The sequence below is a fragment of the Lepisosteus platostomus genome, chromosome 8, assembly GCF_059453375.1.
Source record: "Lepisosteus platostomus isolate fLepPlt1 chromosome 8, fLepPlt1.hap1, whole genome shotgun sequence".
Taxonomy (NCBI): Eukaryota; Metazoa; Chordata; class Actinopteri; order Semionotiformes; family Lepisosteidae; genus Lepisosteus; species Lepisosteus platostomus.
The window spans coordinates 26,259,409-26,282,155 of record NC_142618.1 but is presented as its reverse complement, the minus strand read 5'-3'; the positions used below and the strand labels follow the sequence as shown (position 1 = coordinate 26,282,155).

At 36.0% G+C, this 22,747-nt stretch overlaps 1 protein-coding gene across 1 annotated transcript in view; it reads right to left on the bottom strand.

The window, feature by feature from the left end:
• Positions 1-1,826: 1,826 nt before the first annotated feature.
• Positions 1,827-22,747, bottom strand: part of sec22c (SEC22 homolog C, vesicle trafficking protein) — a 48,712-nt gene continuing 27,791 nt past the window's right edge. The window contains exon 7 of the mRNA XM_088643010.1: positions 1,827-1,921. Coding sequence (XP_088499136.1) covers positions 1,901-1,921 — 21 coding nt within the window. The 3' untranslated portion in view covers positions 1,827-1,900. The remainder of the gene's footprint in view (positions 1,922-22,747) is intronic.

Below are 22,747 nucleotides of genomic sequence, written 5' to 3'. Positions count from 1 at the left end.
TTCTTTGTGTTGTGTTACAATACATTTAACAAAATATTGCTGTATTGTTTAACTGTCATAGAATTATCAGCCTTTTATAGTTCATTGATTATCAACTCATTATTTTGTGTAAATAGTTTTCTGAGTAAATAAAACTCCCCAGTTATGTGCTATGCAGTTTTTCATTTCTGTCAGATTTGAAATCCTAAAGCAGGCTTTACATGGAAAAAAATTGGCAGCTTTGGGGAAACAGCTACTTTTAACTCTTATTTCATGGGAAGAAGTGGGATCACTTTGAGGATATTTTAAGATCCTTGATGATCTTGGTACCAGACTTTGTTTAGGAACTGGCTTATCTTAATTACTCATTACAATCCTAATCCAACCCTTCTATGGATGTACTGTAAATGTCAGAAAAAATAAACCGGTTTTATTTTTTGTTGGCTATACTTTCTATTTAGCTAAAGTCAGTTTATTTGTGCAACCAACAACTGCAGGAAGCCAGATTTAGAATTTAATTTCATGGAACACTATCTGTGGTAAAATACGTGAAAACCTGAAATAGAGTGGACATACTGTAGTTACGCATCTCCAAAATGTTTAATGATAAAATCATTATGATGTGAAAGGATCCCAGGGTTTGGTAACTCAGAGACAGCTCCACAAACACACAATGGCAGATCTGTGTCCTCCTTATTGCCATACTTGCATGTACAGTATGTCTATGTCTATGATTGAGTTTAAAATCCTTATGCACACATCTAATAATCTGTGAATCTGTGAACTTTATGCTGTACAATAATATCACAGTCTATATCAAACTGAGTCCTGAAATTGGGGTTATTGACCCCACCACAATCTTTATGCTACCACCAGAGTTTTTCTTTGTGGTGTTAATGTACTTCCTTAAACTTAAAAACAAATTTAGAATGACTGATATTGTGCTGCTTGATTAACATGTAATATAACTGTGTAACTATAGTCAAATCATTTATTATTAAAATTATGGCTATAACAGTAGGTTCCTTAATAAACCTCAACACATAAAATTATGATCATGAGTTTATACATACTGTAACAAGCTGCAATAGGATTGTAATTAACGTCTCAACTGATATAGCACTTTTATCTTTTGAAGCTGTAAAAAACATAATATGAAATTTAGATAAGCATATAGTATCTCTGTTTCATAAGAAATTATGAAATTTCTGATGGTAGGTTGCATTTAAAATTTAAGTGATTATATCCATATTCATTCATGTACTATATGTGTGTTTGTGTGAGGTTTGCTTTTCTATATAGGTAAAATAGCAAGAACTCTTGAAAGAAAACTTTTTGTGATAGATTATATATTTGAACTTTCTTATTAATATTAGGCATGTGAGAGGTGTTTTTTTCCCTCTAGGTAGAAGTCTGATTCATGAATTAGTGTCGGACATTTTATTTCTGCACCACTGACATTTTCAAATATTCACCCAGTCCAGACCTTGTCTTAGGGGAAGGAATTAAGAATTGATGGAGCAGAGGTTGTGACATTCTACATCCTTTTGATGAAGTTTCACATGAAAAATTGATTCTCCAAAATGTAATCTCAAAGTTATACATGCACTGGTTGATTATGAACTGGCTAATGCACAGAAAATATGGAGTATTGGTACAGTATGAGCTGAAGTCTGATGTCTCAAATTGTATTTCGAGAAAAGTGCCCTGTGGTACAGTACCTACACTATGTAATTTCACTTATAGTTGTATTATTATATGGAAAAAAGAACAAATAAAAGACCGAAAGTAAACTATCAAATGCCACATTTGTCTTCAACAGTTTGTGTGCTCAACACAACAAGTGAAATGAGAATATGTGCACGTGAGAAAGCAATTACAGTATGTTTCTTTGAAGAATGTCTTTCCTCCCTTGGTTTTTTCAGGCTTTCATTGTTGGAAGCTGCAATGTTAAAAAGATTAGGTTAGGTTAGGGATTAAGGCAAGAAATATTGGGGTAGAGAGCATGACATCTATTGGAATAAGAAGTAAAAAGAATAGACATACTTTATCACATAAAATGTCACTGTCTTATTTTCAAATACATACAGTAATGGGATATTTATGGAATATATATGTTATGTATTGCATGTATATATTTAATTACACAGATGAATGTATTTTGTGATATAGGAGGTGCACCTTTGAAAATTAAACTTTCAAATATTTCTGATAATTTATGATCATATTGGTCCGTGCATACATACACAAACTGTAGTGCAAATAATTTGTTAAGCACAGTTACTATAGAACAACATGTCTCATTTCCATTACATGTAAGGTTATGGAAACTGTTATTAGAACTAGATAATCACTTATATCTAACTGATATCCTTAGAAATAGTAAACATGGATTTAGGTCGGTCTTGCCTAACTAACTAGTGAAAACTCTTTAAACAAGCAACAACTGTAATGAAAATGCATGAGGTACTGTATGATATAATGTATTTAGATTTTCAGAAGGTTTTTTATAGTATTTCTCATAAAGAATTCTTGACATTCAGGCAGTAAGCATTTAGGGAGTGACAATAGGCTTGTCATGATCGCTACTCCTCCTCTTAAAGGCGCTCCAGCCCTTCCTGCCCCATTACCTGCACCTGTTCCTTATACCAGCCCCTCTTCAGTTCCCCCTAAAAAGCCAGACACAGACATCATTCGAGGATCTTCATTGAATTCCGTTTCGTGAGAGTCCGGGTCCTGCTGCGTCTGGCTCCATTATGGTTTTAACTTTCTGTTTCTGATCCCTGCTGCTGGTCCTGACCTGGTTCCTGGTTTTTAATCCCTTGGATGGATCGCCTGGCCATGGATTTATGCTTCTGTTTTGGTTTCCTGTTTGGACTTGATCTTGGATTGTTCACCCTGGACTCACTTCCCCTGGACACCTACACACCTAGGACCCTGTCTCCATACCGTCTCCTGCATGACTTTTTCCTAGTGTTTCCTCACTATTCCGGATTGTGTCGTCTGCATAGGGCCCGGAAAGAACTGTTCGTGACAAGGCTACTTATAAAAATACTTATAACTTACATATTATTAATATGTTGACATGTAACTTACATTTTCAAAATAATATGGGGAAGCAATTTAAAAGGCAAAGGATACACAGCTAAAAGATAATGCTCCTCTAGAATCAGTCCAGAGAGGAGCAATCAAATATATTCTGAGACTTAAAGACACTGACAGGTTGAAAGAACTGAATCTTTTTTTTTTGTCTTGAACAGAGAAGATTACAAGGGTACCTGATATAAATAATAACCATCCCCAAAGGCATTTACAAAGTCAGCCTGATGGACATCTTTATAATGAACAGTGACACACATACAGTACCAGAGGGCATAAATGCAACTTTCTTAACCCTAATTGTTATGGGAGTATGGAACATGCTACCCAGCCATGTGATTGAACACATTATTCTGGCTTCTTTCAAGAAATGTCTGGATGGATTAATTAACTAATATCTTCTAAACTGGCCATATTGTCGAAGTGGCTCTATCTTGCCTTTCTCACCTTTCTCACCTAACCTTTCTGATGTAATGTTCACAGTATTATTTAAATCAACAGATTTATTTTTTAATGAACTAACTGGAATTGATTGTGTCTGGTGAGCATATTCCTTTAGGCACACTACACCAGCTCTGCGTTATTGCTGCCATGTTAATAGATGGATGGAACTACGTATTGCTACTTTTTTATTTAATAACAGTAATTACATTCTAAAATCTTTGATTAATTAACTGAGAGAAATACATTTTTAAGTCCGGAAAATAGCTAATAGGTCTAAAAATCATTTTCCTGCTTTTGTTAGTCCCCAGCAACATTCTGGTTAGACGTTGTGAGAAACAAAATGAAGAACATAATTTCAGGCTGTCACTAAAAAAACAGCAATTCAAGCACGCATATGAGGTTGTATAACTAACTGGGTAAAAATAGAATCACAGAGCATTTCTATGAAGTGGAATGTCAAACAGAGTGCTGAGTGCAATCCCACAGGACACTGTGCTTATACCTGCTGTTAGTTTCTATAAATATTTTACATGGGGAAATGACCTGTAATCTTTAACTGAAGTACAAAAGATATTATTTCGAATGTCATTTTAAAGCACAATATATGAGCTAAATGGTTAATTCCTTAATATAATAATAGGTGTATGGTTTATATGTCATTACAGTGTGGCAAGAAGCTTTGGTCTTTTAGAAAAGTTGCCTCGAGATGTTCTTATCGAGCCTACATTTGTTGTACAGCTGTTTGCTTATTGATCTTGTCAAGCAGTTTCTGGAAAAAAGGCTTCATGGCTTAGAGAAGATTTCATTTCACCTCCCACAGTTTAAAAAATGTATTTGATTCCTCTCTGGTGGGTATTTAAGTTATTGATGTTTAACTCTTACTGGATTATGCACAAAAATAGTATGTACTGTGTGGAATGATATCGTTATGTATTTGAAAAAAAATGTTATTTAAATTGTAACTATAACAATTTCAACACAACAGCATCTGATAAAAACATAAGAAAGTCTGCAAACAACAGGAGGACTCTGGTTTATGTTTAACTGTTACCAGTAGTCTATATAGTTGACTTTCTCAATGCCCTTGAAGATTCTGAATATTTGAATTCTGTCCCTCTAGTGTTTTCTGTTCAAACTGTAGACAATATTATAAATTATAAATCTCTTTAACTATACAGTTCACTTTAAAATTATTCACATACCTGAAACAATGCATCTGAAAAATAATCTTAGGAAATAAAATGCATGCATTTAGTCAATATGTGTTATATCGACACAGAAAATAAAATCAGGAATATTGCAAGCATCAGTATCAGTAGATATTGTAAAAACAAATTTGTCCAAAATAATTCCATTTGTTCCAAATAGATATTTAAAGTTATTCACAACCTGATGGTCCAACGTCTATTGAGCCGTCTTTTGACTGATAACAGAGAATGTGCTTTCTGTGAAAGATCTAGGCACTATAGTGTAGAATTCTTTTACCATTCCTCCATGCAGAATGTCTAAAGATCCTTCTGACTGCTCACCTTAAAATGTAAACTGCTTTATTTACTTCATACAACAAGTGTTCTATTAGATTGAGTCTGGATATTGTGGTAGCCAATTAAGATATTGCCTTTATGATCCTTTAACCATGTGGCAATAGACTGGGAGGTGCACTCTGGGTTGCTACCACTTAAGCTTCAGCTTCTTAGTAGAGGGTTTCAGATCAAATATCCTGAATACACTTATGAATCCATCTGTCCTTCAATCTAAAATAACTCCAGGACCAGTGGATACAAAACTACCCATAAGTAGCACAGATCTGTTTATAATCCTCATGGAAGGGAAAACATTATTTTTCAACATGAACGTCAAGTCTACGCTATTCAAGATTAAAAAGATCAAGTGAACAGCTTTAGCATGTCTGAGTAGGAGATATTTTTTAGTCCAGGAATGTACCTGATTGCTATCTCTCGACTGGTTCCAGAGTAACAACATCTTTATTTTTGTACTGTAGTGATCAAAACATTCAAAATGAGGTCTCAATAGTGAATTGTACAATTTTAACATAATATTTTTAAAATTCTCTGTTTTGAATTATATATCCATTCTCTTTGGTGTTTTAATTCTTTCCACACATTGTTTTGTAGCATAACCACCTGTCTTTTTTTATCTGCAGACTCTTTAAACTTTTAAAGTGTCTGCAGAGTAGGAAAGAGATTGAACAAGCCAGTCAACTGCCTGTGGCTTTGAAATGCTGCAGACATTGATGAATGACTGTGACAGAACAATAACTTCCAGCATTCAAAGAAGTGATATTTAAATACAAACAAAATTTTGTAGAGTAAATTAGAGGCAAATTTGATATTTATAATTCAGTTTGAGCTACATGGTAGCAGCCTCACAGTTGTGGGGACTGGGTTATTTCTGGGCTTTTATGTAGATTTTGCATGTTTTCCCAATGTTCACTTGGGTTTACCTTGGGTACTCTGATATATTTCCGGTTGTTATATGTTGGTAATTCACTGTGAACAGCAGCATCATAACTGGAAATTAAAACAACATAACAATAGTGTTAAGTAAGTACCAAAGTATCAAAGCAAACAATACTTTTGACATTTTCAGCAGATGTTTCCAGGATAATTCTACAAGTAAAGGGAGATTGTGAATTCATTCAATCTACCTCACAGATGTGGAGGAATGTTTTATCTTTCAACAGAGTTCCCCTCTAATCACCACACTTCCGCTCTGCCACTGCTTATTGACTATCAATGACTTCATAGTAAAAAAATGTTGATTGGACCCTTAAATATTCCTGCACTTCCACTTAGATTCCAGTGTCACTATTAATTATTCCAACTTCCGAGAGGTTCCTCCATCAAGCCATGGGAACATCCAACATTTTAAAATCTGGACTGTAAAGTGGATGAAGAAGCAGTCTAACACCAAGCTTCACAATGCACTGGGCATTTACATGAACACAACCTACAAAATGGATTCTTGTGTTGCAGAACATGAGTGTCCCACAACACAGTGGCTTCAAATTCATTTGCAGTCCACTACTAGAGTATATTCCATCGATTTATCTGCTCACTTTGAATTAAGCAAGAACTGACAAGAACACTATTAACACTACACTATCCCAGAACATTGACATAATCACATTACTGACATTTGGTTAAGAATTGAACTTTTGTGGTGTTAGTAACTATGGGTTTATCCATTGCAAGGACAGATTGATTTTCAGATTTTTTATTATAATAATAACACCTGTAGTGTGCTCTCACAAGGCACCAGTTCTGTAGGGGTTTGGGCATTTACTGGGACATTTATTAATTGTAGCAGTAAATCACAAAATTGATTCTTTTAATGGCTTTAGAATCCAACCTTGCGATATAACTCAAACAACGCACACACACAGGTACTAATACACAAGGATACATTTATTAATACATAGAATATGCATGTAAACCTAACAGATCTTAATGTGAGGGTTATCAGAATACAAAAGATATATATTCAATCAGTTACGAAGAGTTACATATATCAAGAGGACATACGTTCAGTATATCATTCATTTAGACCGTTTCGTAAATGAACTTGGTTATAACTTCTACATTGGATACTCAAAACAAGTACATAACTCTTATGAATTAAATTGATATCAACTTGTTGGGATAACAATTGAATTCTCGAGCTGTAATGCATTGAAGTTGAATACTCATCCAATCTCTGGGGATTCAGATCTCCTGCAGGCTCTCTGGCTCTGTGCCAGGCTGTGCTGTGCGGCTTGCGACGGTGCGCTGCTGATGCTCACTGACCGGCAAGTTAGTGTTGGCTTTAACTAGCAAAGTTTGTGCACAGGAGAAAAGATGACTGTGGGTCCCAACAAGTCAGGAAGAGGACCGGTTCGTTCCTGATGAAGCGCTAGATCTGAATAGTGATTCAGCTGTCCACAGTTCCGACCTGTTCACGAGGCTTGCTGCTGATGCTAACCTCGGGTGGATCCTCTGGTTACTCTCTGGCAACCTCCGCTCTCGACTCTTAGAACAAAGCAAAGTTCTGGCACTTGGACACACTGGCCGTTCCGTGGTTGTCCGGGCTGAGTCTCAGGATGGTCAGGAGGCGTGCTGCGAGAATGTCCTGGCCTTGGGAGCCTTTTTGCTCCTGGGCCGTCCTGCCCTGGAATTGTCTCGCACCCCTGGAATTCTCCTTAGAATTCTCTTTAGAATTAGTCCTACAGGCTCTGTGTTGCCTGTTTTTACCTGGAGGAACTTCGGCTCGTTCATTGGCTGAAAGTTTAATGGGCATCAGAGACCCATGTGGGTTAATCGGCCCTACCAGTCCCTGATTGGTTGATCAAGGTGAGATATGAGTCACTTACTCCTGACACTTAGGAATGCAGTCCAGATGTCCATCTGGCACTCCCTAGACAGATAGGCGCCAATGGATGACCATTGATCATGATAGCCAGGCTTAGCTAAGTGCATCCCCATTTGGGAGCTGACCCTTATCAAAAGTAAACATCTTTAAATCAGCCTGCATGAATAGCTTCTCTGTGGCTGCACCACAGAGATGAAGAGAGAGATGGGGCATCATTTAGGAAAGCACAGCAACACTTACTGTAATTCTGTCTTATTAACAAGCATTGCCGCTACACACCAATAACAGCAACAACTGGCCGCTTTACTGAAATCCAGAGATTCAAGTGGCAAAACACTTTATTACATGGGAACCCATGACCTTATAAAGAGCAGTAGGATTGTGGGGACTGCATAGTGACTTTGCTTAAAAATAGAACTCTTCCGTACCTAATAAGTAAAATCTAGTGGGTAATTTAAAAATTCCCTTTACTTATTAACTTGCTTTTGCAATACACAACTTAATTTGTAAAAGTTCATGCACTTGTAAAATGAGAGAAATTGCCACCTTCATATTTAAAGTCTTGTGGATAAGAGCATAACATGTTGAATAAAACGGAAAGACCATTGAAGTAATAGTGGGATACCAGAAAAGAGTTATATCCTTCACATACTGTACATACTTCATTCTTCTCATTTATTCATGGAATTTGGTTCATGCTTTTTCTATTTAAAATCATAAGGACATACTTTGTTTTCAAAATAAATTACACATTATGCTTGCAATACTATGGATACAACTTTAGCTCTTTCATTTTTGTTATCCTAATGCACAATTTAATGTGCAGATCTGACTAATTCAGAAGACTGCAGCTCCTATTACATATCCAATTTCACTTTATTAACATCTGTACCAACTCTGGACATATAGACATTCAAAAAAACAATAGTAGTCAATTTCAAATTTCAGCTGTTTCTTTAGAGATTATTTAAAATACATTGTGAGTTTCTGGAGCTTTCTGAGAAAGTATAACAAACAAATAACAGCATTCACTCTTAAACAAACACCATGTTATTCAGTTCTGTCCCTAAAGTTTTGCAAGGTTTGTCAAAGTCCTTTAATTAAAAAGCTATTACATTTTATGGCAATGGTTCTGACTGTTATCAATGTTACTGGTGAATTAAACCTAATGAGAAATAAACTTTTTCACTAAATCACCATTTTATTATATCTTTGATTATGATTGGTATTTGAAAGAACAAAGAATTGAATGCATTAATACTGAGAAAAGCTTTCCAGATATTTCAGAAAATGTGAAAAATCCTTTCTGATTTTTGTTATGTTTTGAAAAAACAGTAAACTGACCTTATGCATCAAGTAAAGAGGCAAGGAGATTTTTCATCTGCTGCTAAAATATGTGAGAATATTTGTGATCTCATTCAATTATGTGTTGGACTTTTTATTTAGAGAGCTTTGTGTTTAGTAAGACCAGAACTCTGGAGTCAACAAGTATAGAGCCTGCATTTTGTTTTACATCCCCTATAGCCAAATGGGACAGAGGGAGGTTAAGGGAAAGATTTGCAGTACATTTTTATTAACAGTAACATCCTGTTGTGTTAGGACTCTTGCGAATGTTCAATAACTTTATATTTTTCATGTAAACATTATTATAACTTCAGTTTATGATACACTAATGACTATAACAACTCCTTTCTACTGCACTATATTTCTTTTGGTATTGACTTTGCTGTAGGGGTTGACATTTCTAAATAAAATCACCCGTAGTTAACCATGAATGCATGGAATGAACAGAAACAAGGTCACTTTTTTATTCTTCAAAGTCTAGCCTTCTTATCATTGTGAAGCAGAGTTTATCAAGCGATGTTATTGTTCACCCACTAATTGAGTTGTCCGGTCAGATTCTAATAATGACAAAAGAAGCCAATGAATATAAAGCAACAGCTTACTTAATACTAAGGCTTTAACTTGAAAGTTCAAAGCCTCCTGATGTCTGCTTGGAGCAAATTTAAGACACTAAAAACCTCTTTGTTGAAAGCATTACAGGCTTAGCTCTGATTAAAGTGGATGTTATGTAGTGGAATCATCTCTTAGTGCAGCCAGAAGAGGAGTTCTCAGTGTCACCAGTTGGAGAGTAGCTCCAATATAGGGCTTTCTGTAAATTAACACCTGTGATCTCTTTACTGGAAGTGGAAAAACATAGAACGGAAACCTTACCACCTCTGATAACATGCAGGAAAAACAATTGAATATTGTTAACTTTGGGTTCCGTGTCAGTTAGCTGGTTGATGGAGTAAGGCAGGCGAGGACCTGTCTTAGGTCCTCACCTGCATGTCATGCGTGGGCAGCTTAATGGATACGGAGCCCTTTAGACATAAAAGCAGCCTTTGGACTATGTGGTTTGCCGTTGTGTTTACAGGCTTGTACATGTACTCCCATTTCCATTCTGTATGTGTGTCGGGGTGTGTACAAGTGAGCGCGGCTTGCTGTTAGCACAGGAATACTGATGCAGTGGGCATACAGGGGTCATACGGCACCTAACCAGGAGAAAGAATGTTATAACAGGGAAGCCTGGTTGGATAAAGTACGCTGGGCAAACGTCCCGAGATCGAATTCTTCCGCGACAGGGGTACCTTTAAAGCGGAGACGACGGCACCGAAAATTTTTGGCCCGCCCTCTCTTTAAAGCCCTGGCCAAATACGAAGACAGTACGTACAGTTATAATTCAAACGGAATTAAAAACTACACATCCCAGTTACCATGGTGGTGCTTGTGATCATTGCGTTTAACCAACGAAACAGGGCGAAAAATCAGTCACATGACTTTGGGGCAGAGTTTCGAAAGCTTAACCTATCAGCAACAAAGCGAAATTTACACGATAGGCTACCTCAAACTGTCAGTTACACGACTGTGTATGTCGCTTAAGCCACTCCTATTTGGCATTTTAGTTATGGAGGCGAGAAGACGCCCCCCCCCCCCCCCCCCCTCTGGGTGTCTGATTTGCCGCCATGTTTAACCGTCCGTGTCCGAATCGCAGTAGCTACGCGTACGAAATAAAGTTCATCCCAGCTACAAAAAATATATATTTTTGTGGTAAGAGAGCGCAAAACATCAGTATTTACTGCTATTAATTACTGTACGATTTATAGTTGAAATCTGAGCCTAGATATAAAGTTAGATATAAAGTTAAAATCTCGACAAAGCAATGTAGGAAATACAGAGAAAAGAAATCCTTTCTGACATCTAAAATCAGTTTCGATCAAGGTCTCTAAAACGAACAAGAAAAAGAGGATTTTCGGAGGGCAATTACGCTGTGTTTATATAGGATAAGTGATCTATGAGCAATCTAATTTCTTGTTCGTTTAAAACAGTGAAATGTCAGCTGCAAAAGATCGCACCAGAAACAGCACTCTCTCTGCCTGTCATAGACGTTCAGAAAAGGCTGAATGAAGTCATGTCAAGAACAATAATTCGGTGATCAATAATAACAGTTGTAGGACAAGAAACAAAAGATAATGAAAACTTCTTTAGGCTAAAACTCAAGTTCATTCTACAAATTAAGGCAAATGAAAATTCAGGATGTTAAAGTGCTGGAGGTGTAAAAAATACAAAAATGCACATGAGTAAAAAGTTTTCGAAATGGAGCAGGTGTTGCTTTGAAATAAGCAAACAGAAAAAAAGCCATGACTAAAGTGCAGAAGAGGGATGCAGGAACACTTGCTTAGATATACAAAAAAAATCACAAAAAGGTGTATGTTACAAAAGAACATGCAAACATGTTCATCATGTACATCAATTTCCCTTCACGATCAATAAAGTCTTATCTATAAACATGAAACAGAGTGAGGAATCAGAAAATTAGCATGCATAAAAAACAGCAATTCTGTCAATAAGCCCTAAATGAATTAATAGCAACCATGGTTTCATGGAGGGCTTCTCAGATAGTTGGGCATTCAGGTAGATTGCCAGGTGAAAGGATTTGTAAACATACTTTGTTAAAGCAAGTCAGTTTTTTCTGCAACACATAAAAGACATTTTTCCAAGAAAGTTTAGCCTTTGTCACTAATGAAACCACTAAATAAAGACATAAATATAGAAATCTTAAGATTTTGTTATTCAATGTTGGTAGCAGGATGAACTGTGCTAAGTGTATATTTTGTCGCAGCTTTGCTGCAAGATGTTAACAGTGAAAAAAGGTATTTAGAAATGAGTTATTTCAAGAAGAAAATGTTCAGAATAATTGCAAATCTAGCAGGACAGAGAAAGCACAGAAAACAGGCAGTTAGATTGATCAGATTAGTATGAAAAGTTATTTAGCAAAGGGAATGAGAAGAGTGACAAACTAGTATGCTTTAGATCTTTTTATCTGGACCAGGGAAAACTGATCATGTTTCTCTATAACAATAATAAAAAACTTTATTTTATATATCACCTTTAAAAGTGGCATCTCAAAGCAATACAGTAGATATAAAAACAGATAAAAGGACCACAGATTACAAAGTAAATACATATAAGAAAGACAAGCAGTTAGAGGTGCTACCAAAATTAGAAAATGAAGCAGATACAGACACTAAGTCTTCTGAAAAGAAAGGTTCTGAGGTTAGATTTAAATGCACTCAGGGTACGTGACTGATATCACTGGGAATACAAATTGAGAGCTCTGGGGTGCAGCTAGAGAAGACCCTGTCACCCACAGAATGTAGATGTTCTTGAGGACAGCTAGAAGACCAGAGTCAGACGGACAAAGGTGGGGAGTAGACAGATAATAAGCCATATACTGTAGGTACTGAATGAGGATGAGGATTTTGAAGTTGACTCGAAACCTGATAGGTAACCAATGCAAGGACTTGAAAACAGGTGTAATGCATCCCTGATAGGATTCTCGCTGTCATATTCTGAACATATTGAAGATTGCTCAGTGTGGATTTAATTTCCCCAGTGAACAGGATGTGCATTTATTAATTCTAGAAAAAAAAGCCTTTCTTGATTTCTCTAGTTCTTAGTTTCTCTAGTTCCCTTTAAAATAAACTATTATTCCACAATGCAGAGTATTATATGGACAGTATTTACACATGATATTTGTGATTTAAAGAAATGAACACAAGCAGCTTTTCGAGATTTAAGTGTTGGCTGAGTTATTGCAGGATAAAAAACTAGAGATGTTGGTAAGAAGATAATTTTGGGATAGCTGAGGAATACACTGATAACAAGAACACTTCCTAATGGGGTTAGGCATACTTTTGATGAAGATGATGAAGTTAACAGACTGTATGTTTACATAGATACTGAAATGAGGATTGTATTTTAGATTTTGTGTAGTTGCTAGCATTGAACTGTGTGTTGGATGCACATGAATTGAAGGAATGGGCAAACATCGCTGATGCGGATCCACAGAGCCAGCATATTAAGATGTTTATAATTAGAGGCAATTTGTTTAAATAACTAGGTATGGATACTGATGTGCAAGAGAGGTGGAAAGGCTGTTTACTTAAGCCAGCACTATAAAATATTTTATTCTCAGTGAGATGCTGCCATTTCATAGTGGGTTTCTAACACTGTGTATAGTTCAATCCACACAGTGCCTTTACTTCCATCCATTTCTAATCTCTTTATCCAGTACAGAGGATTTGGAGCCTATCCCAGTAAGCAACGGACACAAGGCAGAATACACCCTGGACATAGCGCCAGTCCATCACAGGACAGACAGACACAAACACACACACACCAGGGCCAGTTTTCCCATAAACCAATTAACTTACCAGTATGTTTTGGAGAGCGAGAGGGAGTCATATCACACATATGGAGAAAAACCATGTAACCCAGAGAGAACATGCAAACCCCACACACACAGGATGGGACCTGGGACCCCAGTGCTCCAAGATAGCAATGCTAACCACTTTGCCACCATTATAAATGGATGGATATCTTAGTTATCTTTCTAGTTCACAGGTTTGCATGGAAAATTTAATTTTGAAAGCCACTGAGGCATCAGGTACTACTGTTGTATTTATGAAAAAGAAACAAAACAAAAAGCATACTAACAACTGTGCCATCCTACTCTTTAGTTAATACAATTTATTATTTATAAACAGTTAACATTGTTAGCAAAATATTTTGAATTATATTTAACCCTATTTTTTCTTTAGTTTGTATTTAACTTATTATATGATAGTCAGATTTAATGTATATTTGAACAATGAAAATATATTTTTACAAGATGCGGGGGAAAGTGCAACAAATTATTACAGTGCTAAATTTAATATTGATTGCTAATAGTTTATGCTAACACCTAACTTTCTTAATTAGATGTATTTAAAACAGTGAACTAAGTGTAACATACCATTCAGAAATACAATCGAGAATAGTTTTGTGGTGTTTGTATGGATGAAACGTTTCTAAAATGTATAACGTAACAAAATTAAAGACGATTAAAATCTGTCATCTTTCCACTTGTAATGTCATTAGACAGAACAAGACGTTTCTGCTTTGTCTAAGGATGGTATCAAAAAGTAGTCTAGGTGGTGAGAAAGCTGTGCTTAATGATAATTAAGTGACTTAAAAGTAAAAAGAGATGGTTCATATTGCTTGATTAATTTTAAAAACTAAGTTATAAATGCAGACGCGATCGCTGCCATAAGCGCTCCAGGCTGTAGAACGTTCGTTCTGTACTGCTGAGCTCCGCGCCTCCTCCCTCTCTCGGTGCCGCGCCCCTCTCTGACGGAGCGCAGTGGGCGGTACGCTATTTTCAGAGCCTCTGATTGGGAAAAAAAGACCTGCTGATCAGTTTCACACACCAGGAAGAGAAAAGAATGGGATTTTTTCTCTTCAAAACGTGTGTTGTCTTTATGAAATTCGTGTATTTTAAACGTTTAATTAAGAAGTAAAAACCTTACAGCGTACACAAAGATTCTGAGCTGATCACGAGGAAGAAAAATCACCCATTTTTCGCGCAAAAAAAGTGTTTTTTAACTCTCGAAACCTGTTTTTATATGTTTTAAAGTCGTGCAATGTCTAAGTTAAGCAGGAACACATCATTATATCTCATTATTTATTAATTTTTTTAAAAATTTAAAAATCGTTTGCCCAGCCTAGATAAAGGACTTGTAGTGAAAAGGAGCTTCTCTTGCACCATCACATTCATCATCCCCAGGGAGATAAACAGGGACAGGCTCCCTATGTGGGAGTCTGGATGCTGTTAGGAGATTTATGTCTGTTAATGTATTTCTTGTGCTAAAAAAGCTGCCTTCATTCTAGTCCAATTTTTGTCCTGAAGAGCCCAATACAATAATAGGACCTATAACAATATCTTTTTCTTAGTACATAGGAGTTAACAGTAACTCCTATGTTAACGGTAATGGTAACAACACAACCACATACTCCAGTATAATAATGCTGTGACCAACCTTTCTTAATAAAAACAATCACTTATAAATGCAACACATTTCAAATCTTTTTAATCAGAAAATAATTTTAACAGAACTGACATCGATAGATCCATCATGTTGATTAGCATTTGTCACCAACAGGCTAGTAGTGTGTGGCCACTGTTGGAATCAATACAAACTGCACATCTGTAATGCATGCTTTAGACCAGGTTGCAGATGGTGTCTTATTGGATTTAGGTTCCCATCCATCACCACAAGTGGAGTTTTGTATCAAATTGACACTGTTCTTTTTGTTCTTTTTGTTTATGTTCTTTTTTATAAGAACATAAGAAATGTAACAAACAAGTGGAGGTTATTCAGCCCATCTAGCCTGTTTGGTTTCAAGTAGTTGATTGATCTGAGGATACAGGTGTTGTGCATTAAGATCTAAGAGGAATATTTTAAAAAAATATGTCTTGGATAAATATTTATTCTCCAAAATGATCTGATATAAATCACACTGTTACACATTTCTATTTACATACAATCCAAATATAATGTAACTGAAGTAAGAGACAAGATGTTAAAAGGGTTATTAACTTAAGTCAGTTCTGCCTGAAAATTAGACTTCTAAGCAACAGGGGTTTATGGCAGGAAAGGGGGTTAACTGATAAGGATTCCAGATGCGAGCAAGGAACCCCCTGGGGGCATAATCTTAAACTGACCATTTGGCCAGGGCCTCTTAACTGGCCAAATACCATGACCCCCCCCCCCCCCTTACCATAACATCGAATGACGTCTGAAGCAGCAAGCAAGGACTATATAACCTAAAAGTTTGTACCGGCACATTGAACAATACTTCGGTTTTGTTGTTTCTTGCGGGAAACAAGACTTCGGCTTAATTGTTCCTTGCATGCAATAAACTCATCTGTTTTACTTCATCTGGGGATCAAGAACCTTATTCCTTCTGTTACAACATAACAGATCTACACAAATGTTTGAATCTTCTTTGCATTATAAGTATTGAATTGTCTGTTGGGGGTCTGATTTCACTCATGTAAATTAATTTTACTTTTCAATCCTGAGAATTTAGAACAACAGGTTTCTCTAATACTGGCTTAATGCATAAAATGTTTATAATATGTTTTTAAAAATTGTACTTTCATACCAGTTTCACTTGGTATTGTACTCTTTGCAGTAATTTGTTACAGAGCTCTTTATAAAAGTTAAGAATATAATCTGTAGCAGTTAACAATATAATAGCAGCTTTTTTGGCCAAAGAGAGAGGAACACAGAAATTCCTAGCGAAAGAAAATAAACCTCTTGGGGTCCAAGGCCCAACTTTCTCCCCCCTCCAGACAATGATGCATGATACATGAATTATTTATTCTACTAATGAATAGATTAAAGTATCACAAGCAGTGTCTGCAGGCATGATTTCCTTCCCTCCTACGTCTGTCATCATACAGTATGTGGTATAACACGTCCTGTGCAGATTCTTTTATTATTTGGCCTTAAACAGGACAACACTGATTTAACAGAAAAATGTCAGTGAATATGTGATATTTATGCCAGCACAAATAATCAAATAAGGAACAACATTATTATATCTACTTTCCTCAATGTTTATTACAACTTTGGGACTGTAGGAGGAAAGTGCTTCTTGTTATTTTATATCCAAGTACAGTATATTTAAGATACGCAGCTTTTTTACATGTAGTATTTTTCTTATTTTATTTAACCGATATTGAGACAAAGCAATTGACCCATTAATCACTAACAAAGAACACTTCCCTCCTCCAGGGCCGATTAAATACCTTGGCAACAGTGATAAAATAAAAAAGGAAAATGCCTCTTAAAAGCCAAAGCTTTGTTAAGTCGAATTCATATTTTTTAAAAACTACATAAACAATGAAGATTGAATTCTCTGATGGGGGTCGGGAATAATGCATATAAATTATTTTTACTTTTCAATCAGTGTAATTAAGGATAACAAGTTTCTCTCCTGCTGTGTTAATGCAATCTGAAATATTACAGCACTGAGCTTAACCAGTAGTAACCAAAACATTAATCACTAACAAACAGCATGTTTCTACACTAGTTTGTATTGAACTGTTGAACCAGTGCTAATTAAAAACCATAACTATGTTGTGTCTAATTCAATGTTGTAAAAAACCTATATACTGTAAATGGTTTTCCTGTGACAATTCACTCTTAGCAACACCATGGTCTTTAGGCATTTTGTATCACAATTGCACAATAACTTTCGCTTGGATTCACACACTTCATATCAAACTCTGCTTTATTATGTATGGATGTACTGTACCACAGAACACATTTGCATGGTAATGCAGGGAGCTGTACTGTAGATAAACAAAAATAGTTTCTGAATTTTAATATTTAACAGAGCATCCATACAGACAGATCTCTATAATTGTGAAAAAGCATTATCTAGCACAATAGAGAACATCATTCATTGCTGTCACATGTTGAAAGCATAAAGATTAGCACCATGATGTCAGAATGCACAAGCCTAAACTAGAATAGCTGAAAGGATCTTCTCTTGTAATTATTTTTACACACGAACAGTCAGAATAGAAATGATAAAAATACAATCAAAATCACCATTATTCTAAATCTGATTTATGTAATGCGGAACATTTCCAACTCAAAATAAACTATTTTCTTTCCCAGAGTTTTATGTTGGTCCATCTTTGTACCTTACCCTGATGGTTTTTGTAGTTCTCTCACATTAATGTGAATTTAAATTTATTTTTGTAAAATGTTTCAATACGACCAGTTTTTACAAACAAAATACCTTTATAAACTGACCGATTGGTATATACTGTATAACATTTGTGTTAAAATATGAAATCATATATTTAATTGGGATTTGTGCCACTGATTGACACAGCATGCTATAATGTCAAAGTGAAAAAAAACTACAGATCCTCACAATTATGTATAAATATAAAACACGAAAATAACTGATTGCATGAATATTCTAACCCCTTTTAGTCCATATTTGGTAGAGGCACCTTTGGCAGAAATTACAGCCTAGAGTATTCTTGAATAAGTCTCTACCCGGACACTGCAATTTTTGCCCATTAGTTTTTGCAAAATTGCTCAAACTCCATCAAGTTGGATGGGGTCCATTGGTGAATGGACTAATTTAGCAAGCAATTTTCAACACCTGCCAAATAATCTGAATTGGATTGAGGTCCAGGCTTTGTCTTGTTTGTGTTTAAGACACTCCAGGGTTTGTGATTAGTGACTTGCATGTGTTGCATTGTGTTGCATGGGTGGAGAAGATCAGACACTGTTGTAACATTTTAAAATAAAGTTTATTAAACACATACTAAATGGGCAGTGTGCTGGAACACTACACAAATGTCTTTCTAACAATATAATGTTCAGTGTACAGTATATACCTGTTTACATCATTTGTTGGCTGTTTAACCTCATGTTATTCTTCCTCTGAAGTTGATGTTGATTAGGAAGAAACACTGTTCTCTATGTGGCAAGATCTGAAACTTTCAGAATGTGTTGTTGGTCTCTCTTGTATTCTCCTCCTTCTAATCCAACAATACAGTATATGATTGTGGTTCTTCACAGACTTTTTTTTAGCTCACAGCAATCATGAACAACACCTCTCATCCGCTTCATGGGACTGTTACTGGGCAGAGGAGCACTTTTAGCAATAGACTGCTCCAGCTACGGTGTTCAAGGGAACGTTTCCACAGGTCTTTCCTCCCGGCGGCTGTCAGGGTGTATAACGCTGCCCTAGGCTAGGACTGTTAGCCCTTCATTTGCTCCTCTATGGACAGCATGTTTACTCCATTGTACTTTTTGGACAATCAGTCTGTATAAACCTATGCACATTTTGCACATATTTTATTGTTTTTATTGTGACTATGATCAGCACATTTTGCACACACCTATGCATTTATTTATTTTTATTTATTTTGTTGTCTTTTGTTTTATAACTATTCTGATGTCTGTTTTGCTTGTCTTGGGCTGGACTGCTGTAACACATCAATTTCCCTACGGGATTAATAAAGTATTATCTATTTATCTTTAATGTTGTCCATGTGAAGTCTGCAATTTAACAACTTGGTTAAGTTCAAATGGTTGTAGAAGCACACATTGTGGCAAAATAACATTTTAAACTCTACCATCTCACACATACAGACCTCAGAAATATTTTAAAATATTTCTCATAAAATAATTGAACATATACAGTGACAAACTGTCATTGTCCGAGTCTTCATTCACAGTGTTCTTACAGTATGTGCAAATAAAACACACTGATGTCACAGTTCTTTTATTTTTGTGTTTCTGGTCAATTCTTGGTGTAGAATACAGGATGAGGGCACACCTTGATGTCTGATGACACAGATATGACTGCCTTTATTAAATCGTCATATTTCTCCCAGGTGAAATTGTGTCTTGCACTATGCGATGTTAGCTTTTCCAGCTTTTTTCCAGCTTTTCCAGCTCTGTGAAGTTGTTCCCACCCCCAACAAACAAACAACAGATGTGTGGTGTGTTTAATTGTTTCTGCTGTTTGTAGGGATGGGCAGCTTCACAGAGCTGATGAAACCCATTTTGTGGACTCTGAGACAGGTGTGATGATGCCCAGGTTTGTTGCCTTGCTTAATATAGCTTTCACCATCCCCTGCTGTTACAGGCTGGCTTTTAATTCTTGTTTTTTTTTCTGACCCAAGAGTCCTATATTTTAAGAGATCCTTTAAGTGGCCTACTGATCAAACTCTGTTTCTACATTCTATTCTCATGAAGGCTGATTTTTACTTCTTTTCTATGACAGATATTTGATCCCCAGTTCCTATAAATCTTTTCTTTTTCTGATGTTCTATTTTCTTAAGCAGCCCTGAAGCTGCTTAATACTAACTCTCCTAAGTTTTGCATCCATCCCTTTTAAACTCCTAAAGAGACCAGCTGTGTAAGGCTAGATTTTCCATGTGAGTTATTCACATACTAGAATATGCACATAGAAATTCTTTCAGCAGCAATTGGAGGACTAAGATATAGAAAACATGGATGCACTTTAGTGGCTCTAAGTGGAATTAACCCGCCACCCTGCCACACCTGCACTGCCACAGGATACATGATGTAGTTTTACTACAGGTGTGACATTGGAATATACAGTAGCTTCACAGAATACATAACTGGAAGCTTTCAAAGTGCATCATCAAAAAGATTAGGATAATATTGAGAAAAAAGAATGCTTCACAACTAAAATATTCTGTCTCTTTTCTTTTCCTTTCAGCATGGAATAAACCTTTACCTGTACTTGCATTTTATAGTTATTTCCTGCACTGAAATTTTGGCTAATTCCATACGCAATTACTTTAGCATTGTTTGTTGTGTCTACGTTTTGATCTTTCTTTACTCTTTTGAAGCTTGTCTCAGACATAATATTGCACTTTGCTTGATTCTACAGAATTAGCATTGATGTAAAACCCACAGCTGATTTTAGTGGGTTTTTTTTATCTGTACTCATTATGTACAAATTATCCTTGTGAGTAGAGACCATCCCCATGATATGAGTCTTCACTGTCTATGAAGACAGAACTAGTACTATGCACTTGCTCCAGTTGAGTCTTTTATATATTTGTTTATATCTGGAAGTACTGTTTGTCACATAGACCTGAAGCATTTTCAAAACTTATTCCTTTTATTACAATTTTTGCGTTGCCAACTGAAAGCAGGGCACTTTTCCCTTTTGGCTGTATGATTTCCTCCACAAAACTTGCAGTTCATAATAAATTATTGTCTTTTAAATTGTTCCAGATAAAGCTTTAAATGTTTCTTACTTGGAACTCGGTTCTGCACACTGTCCACATCAGCTATATTGTGAGGAGCTGACAATATTTCTATATGCGGCACTGTGAGTTTGTTCATTTGACAAATGCTGGTTGCCTTTGATTGTCTCCCCAGGCTTTTGGTTACAGGTGTTGAGTTTGTGGCCTATCTTAAGGTTTGTTTGTGGATAGCGGATTTCCCGAAATTTTTACTTCAGTTATTGAAAGGTCCTCTCTCGACTCGGCAGGTGTAATTATTTCTCTGTGCATTCAGCTATGCAGCCACATAAACAAATGAGCATTCCCATTCAACAGCCGGAGGGCTAGCTAAATTGAGTAGTACGGTACTGTATGAAGGCTTAGGCTTTAGGTGGTTTGTTGCTCTGTTCTGCCTCAATGAAAATTCCAGCTAAAAAAGAGCCAATTCTAGGCCACATTGTTGTCAAAAACAAAAAGGTCTGGTCCGCAAAAGTCGTCCACCATGATTGAAAAGTGGTTGTGAAATTATTGTAATGAAGCACCATACCAGACACTATGTTGTGTTGTGTGGGTGGCATAGTCCAGACACAGTTATAATATACTGTATACCTGCATGCCCATTATGTAAAGAGTGTTCTATGTATGGTGACTTATCATCATGGCTTACTATCATAATCTATAAACTTGAGTTACTGATAACACTATTACTCGATGATGGTCATGATAAATGAAAACTAGCAAGCTAGCTGTTTCTAAATTAGTAAAGATATTGTATTGGGAAACAGGATCAGCAAAAGGCGTCATATTATAAAACAAAAGACTTTGAAAATATGAAACACTATTTCTTTGCTTGATATCAGCAATATAAAATGAGCAACAAATTCACTTTGCAAACTGATGCTATTGCTCTTTAGACAATAACTACCTGATGTAAAAGTCAATAAGTGTGTGCACAGGTCTCATGGCCATTTTGATATCCTGTGATGATATCAAATAGCAGGTAGAGAACCATAGGGAGCACTGTGTATGCAAGACTGTTTCAGTGACATCACCAAGAGCCCCAGTTTCATGTTTCTGCTATGCAGGCTCAGAAAAGATGTGAATGGATGATCAGTCTATGGTTCTGACTACACTGATCACATGGGCTGAGTAATGGATTGGTCGTCCATTATTATGCACCGGACGTCTATGTGGTGGATATAAGTGTATTTTGAAAATTATTACAGCATGATGTACTGTTTAAATACACAGATTTATTGCAACAGCTTTGTTTTAATAATTTGAGAATTCCCAATTATTTTTTAATTCAATTTCTATTTTACTTGTCAATGCTGTGATAAGAGGTAAAGGGGGGTATATTTGATACATGTGATTAACATGCTTTTGGATGTGATTGTGTCACTAGGCCCTTAACTAATGACAATTCCAAATTTACTATTAATCCTCTGGAACATTTGTTCACATGTTCTAAATACTACCAAATCATCTAATATTAGCTAAAGACTGAGATACTTTACAAAGCACTTGGTTGCATTAATTTGCAGAAAATGTTCTATGGAAATAATATAGTCAGATTATATTTTAGTAGTGCAGAAATAATAGAAACATGTTCAGACCTTGCTTTATTAGCCCCACGTTTCTCTTGTGTGAGCTCCCCTCTAATGTTTTTGTGTTACAAATACTAAAAAAACA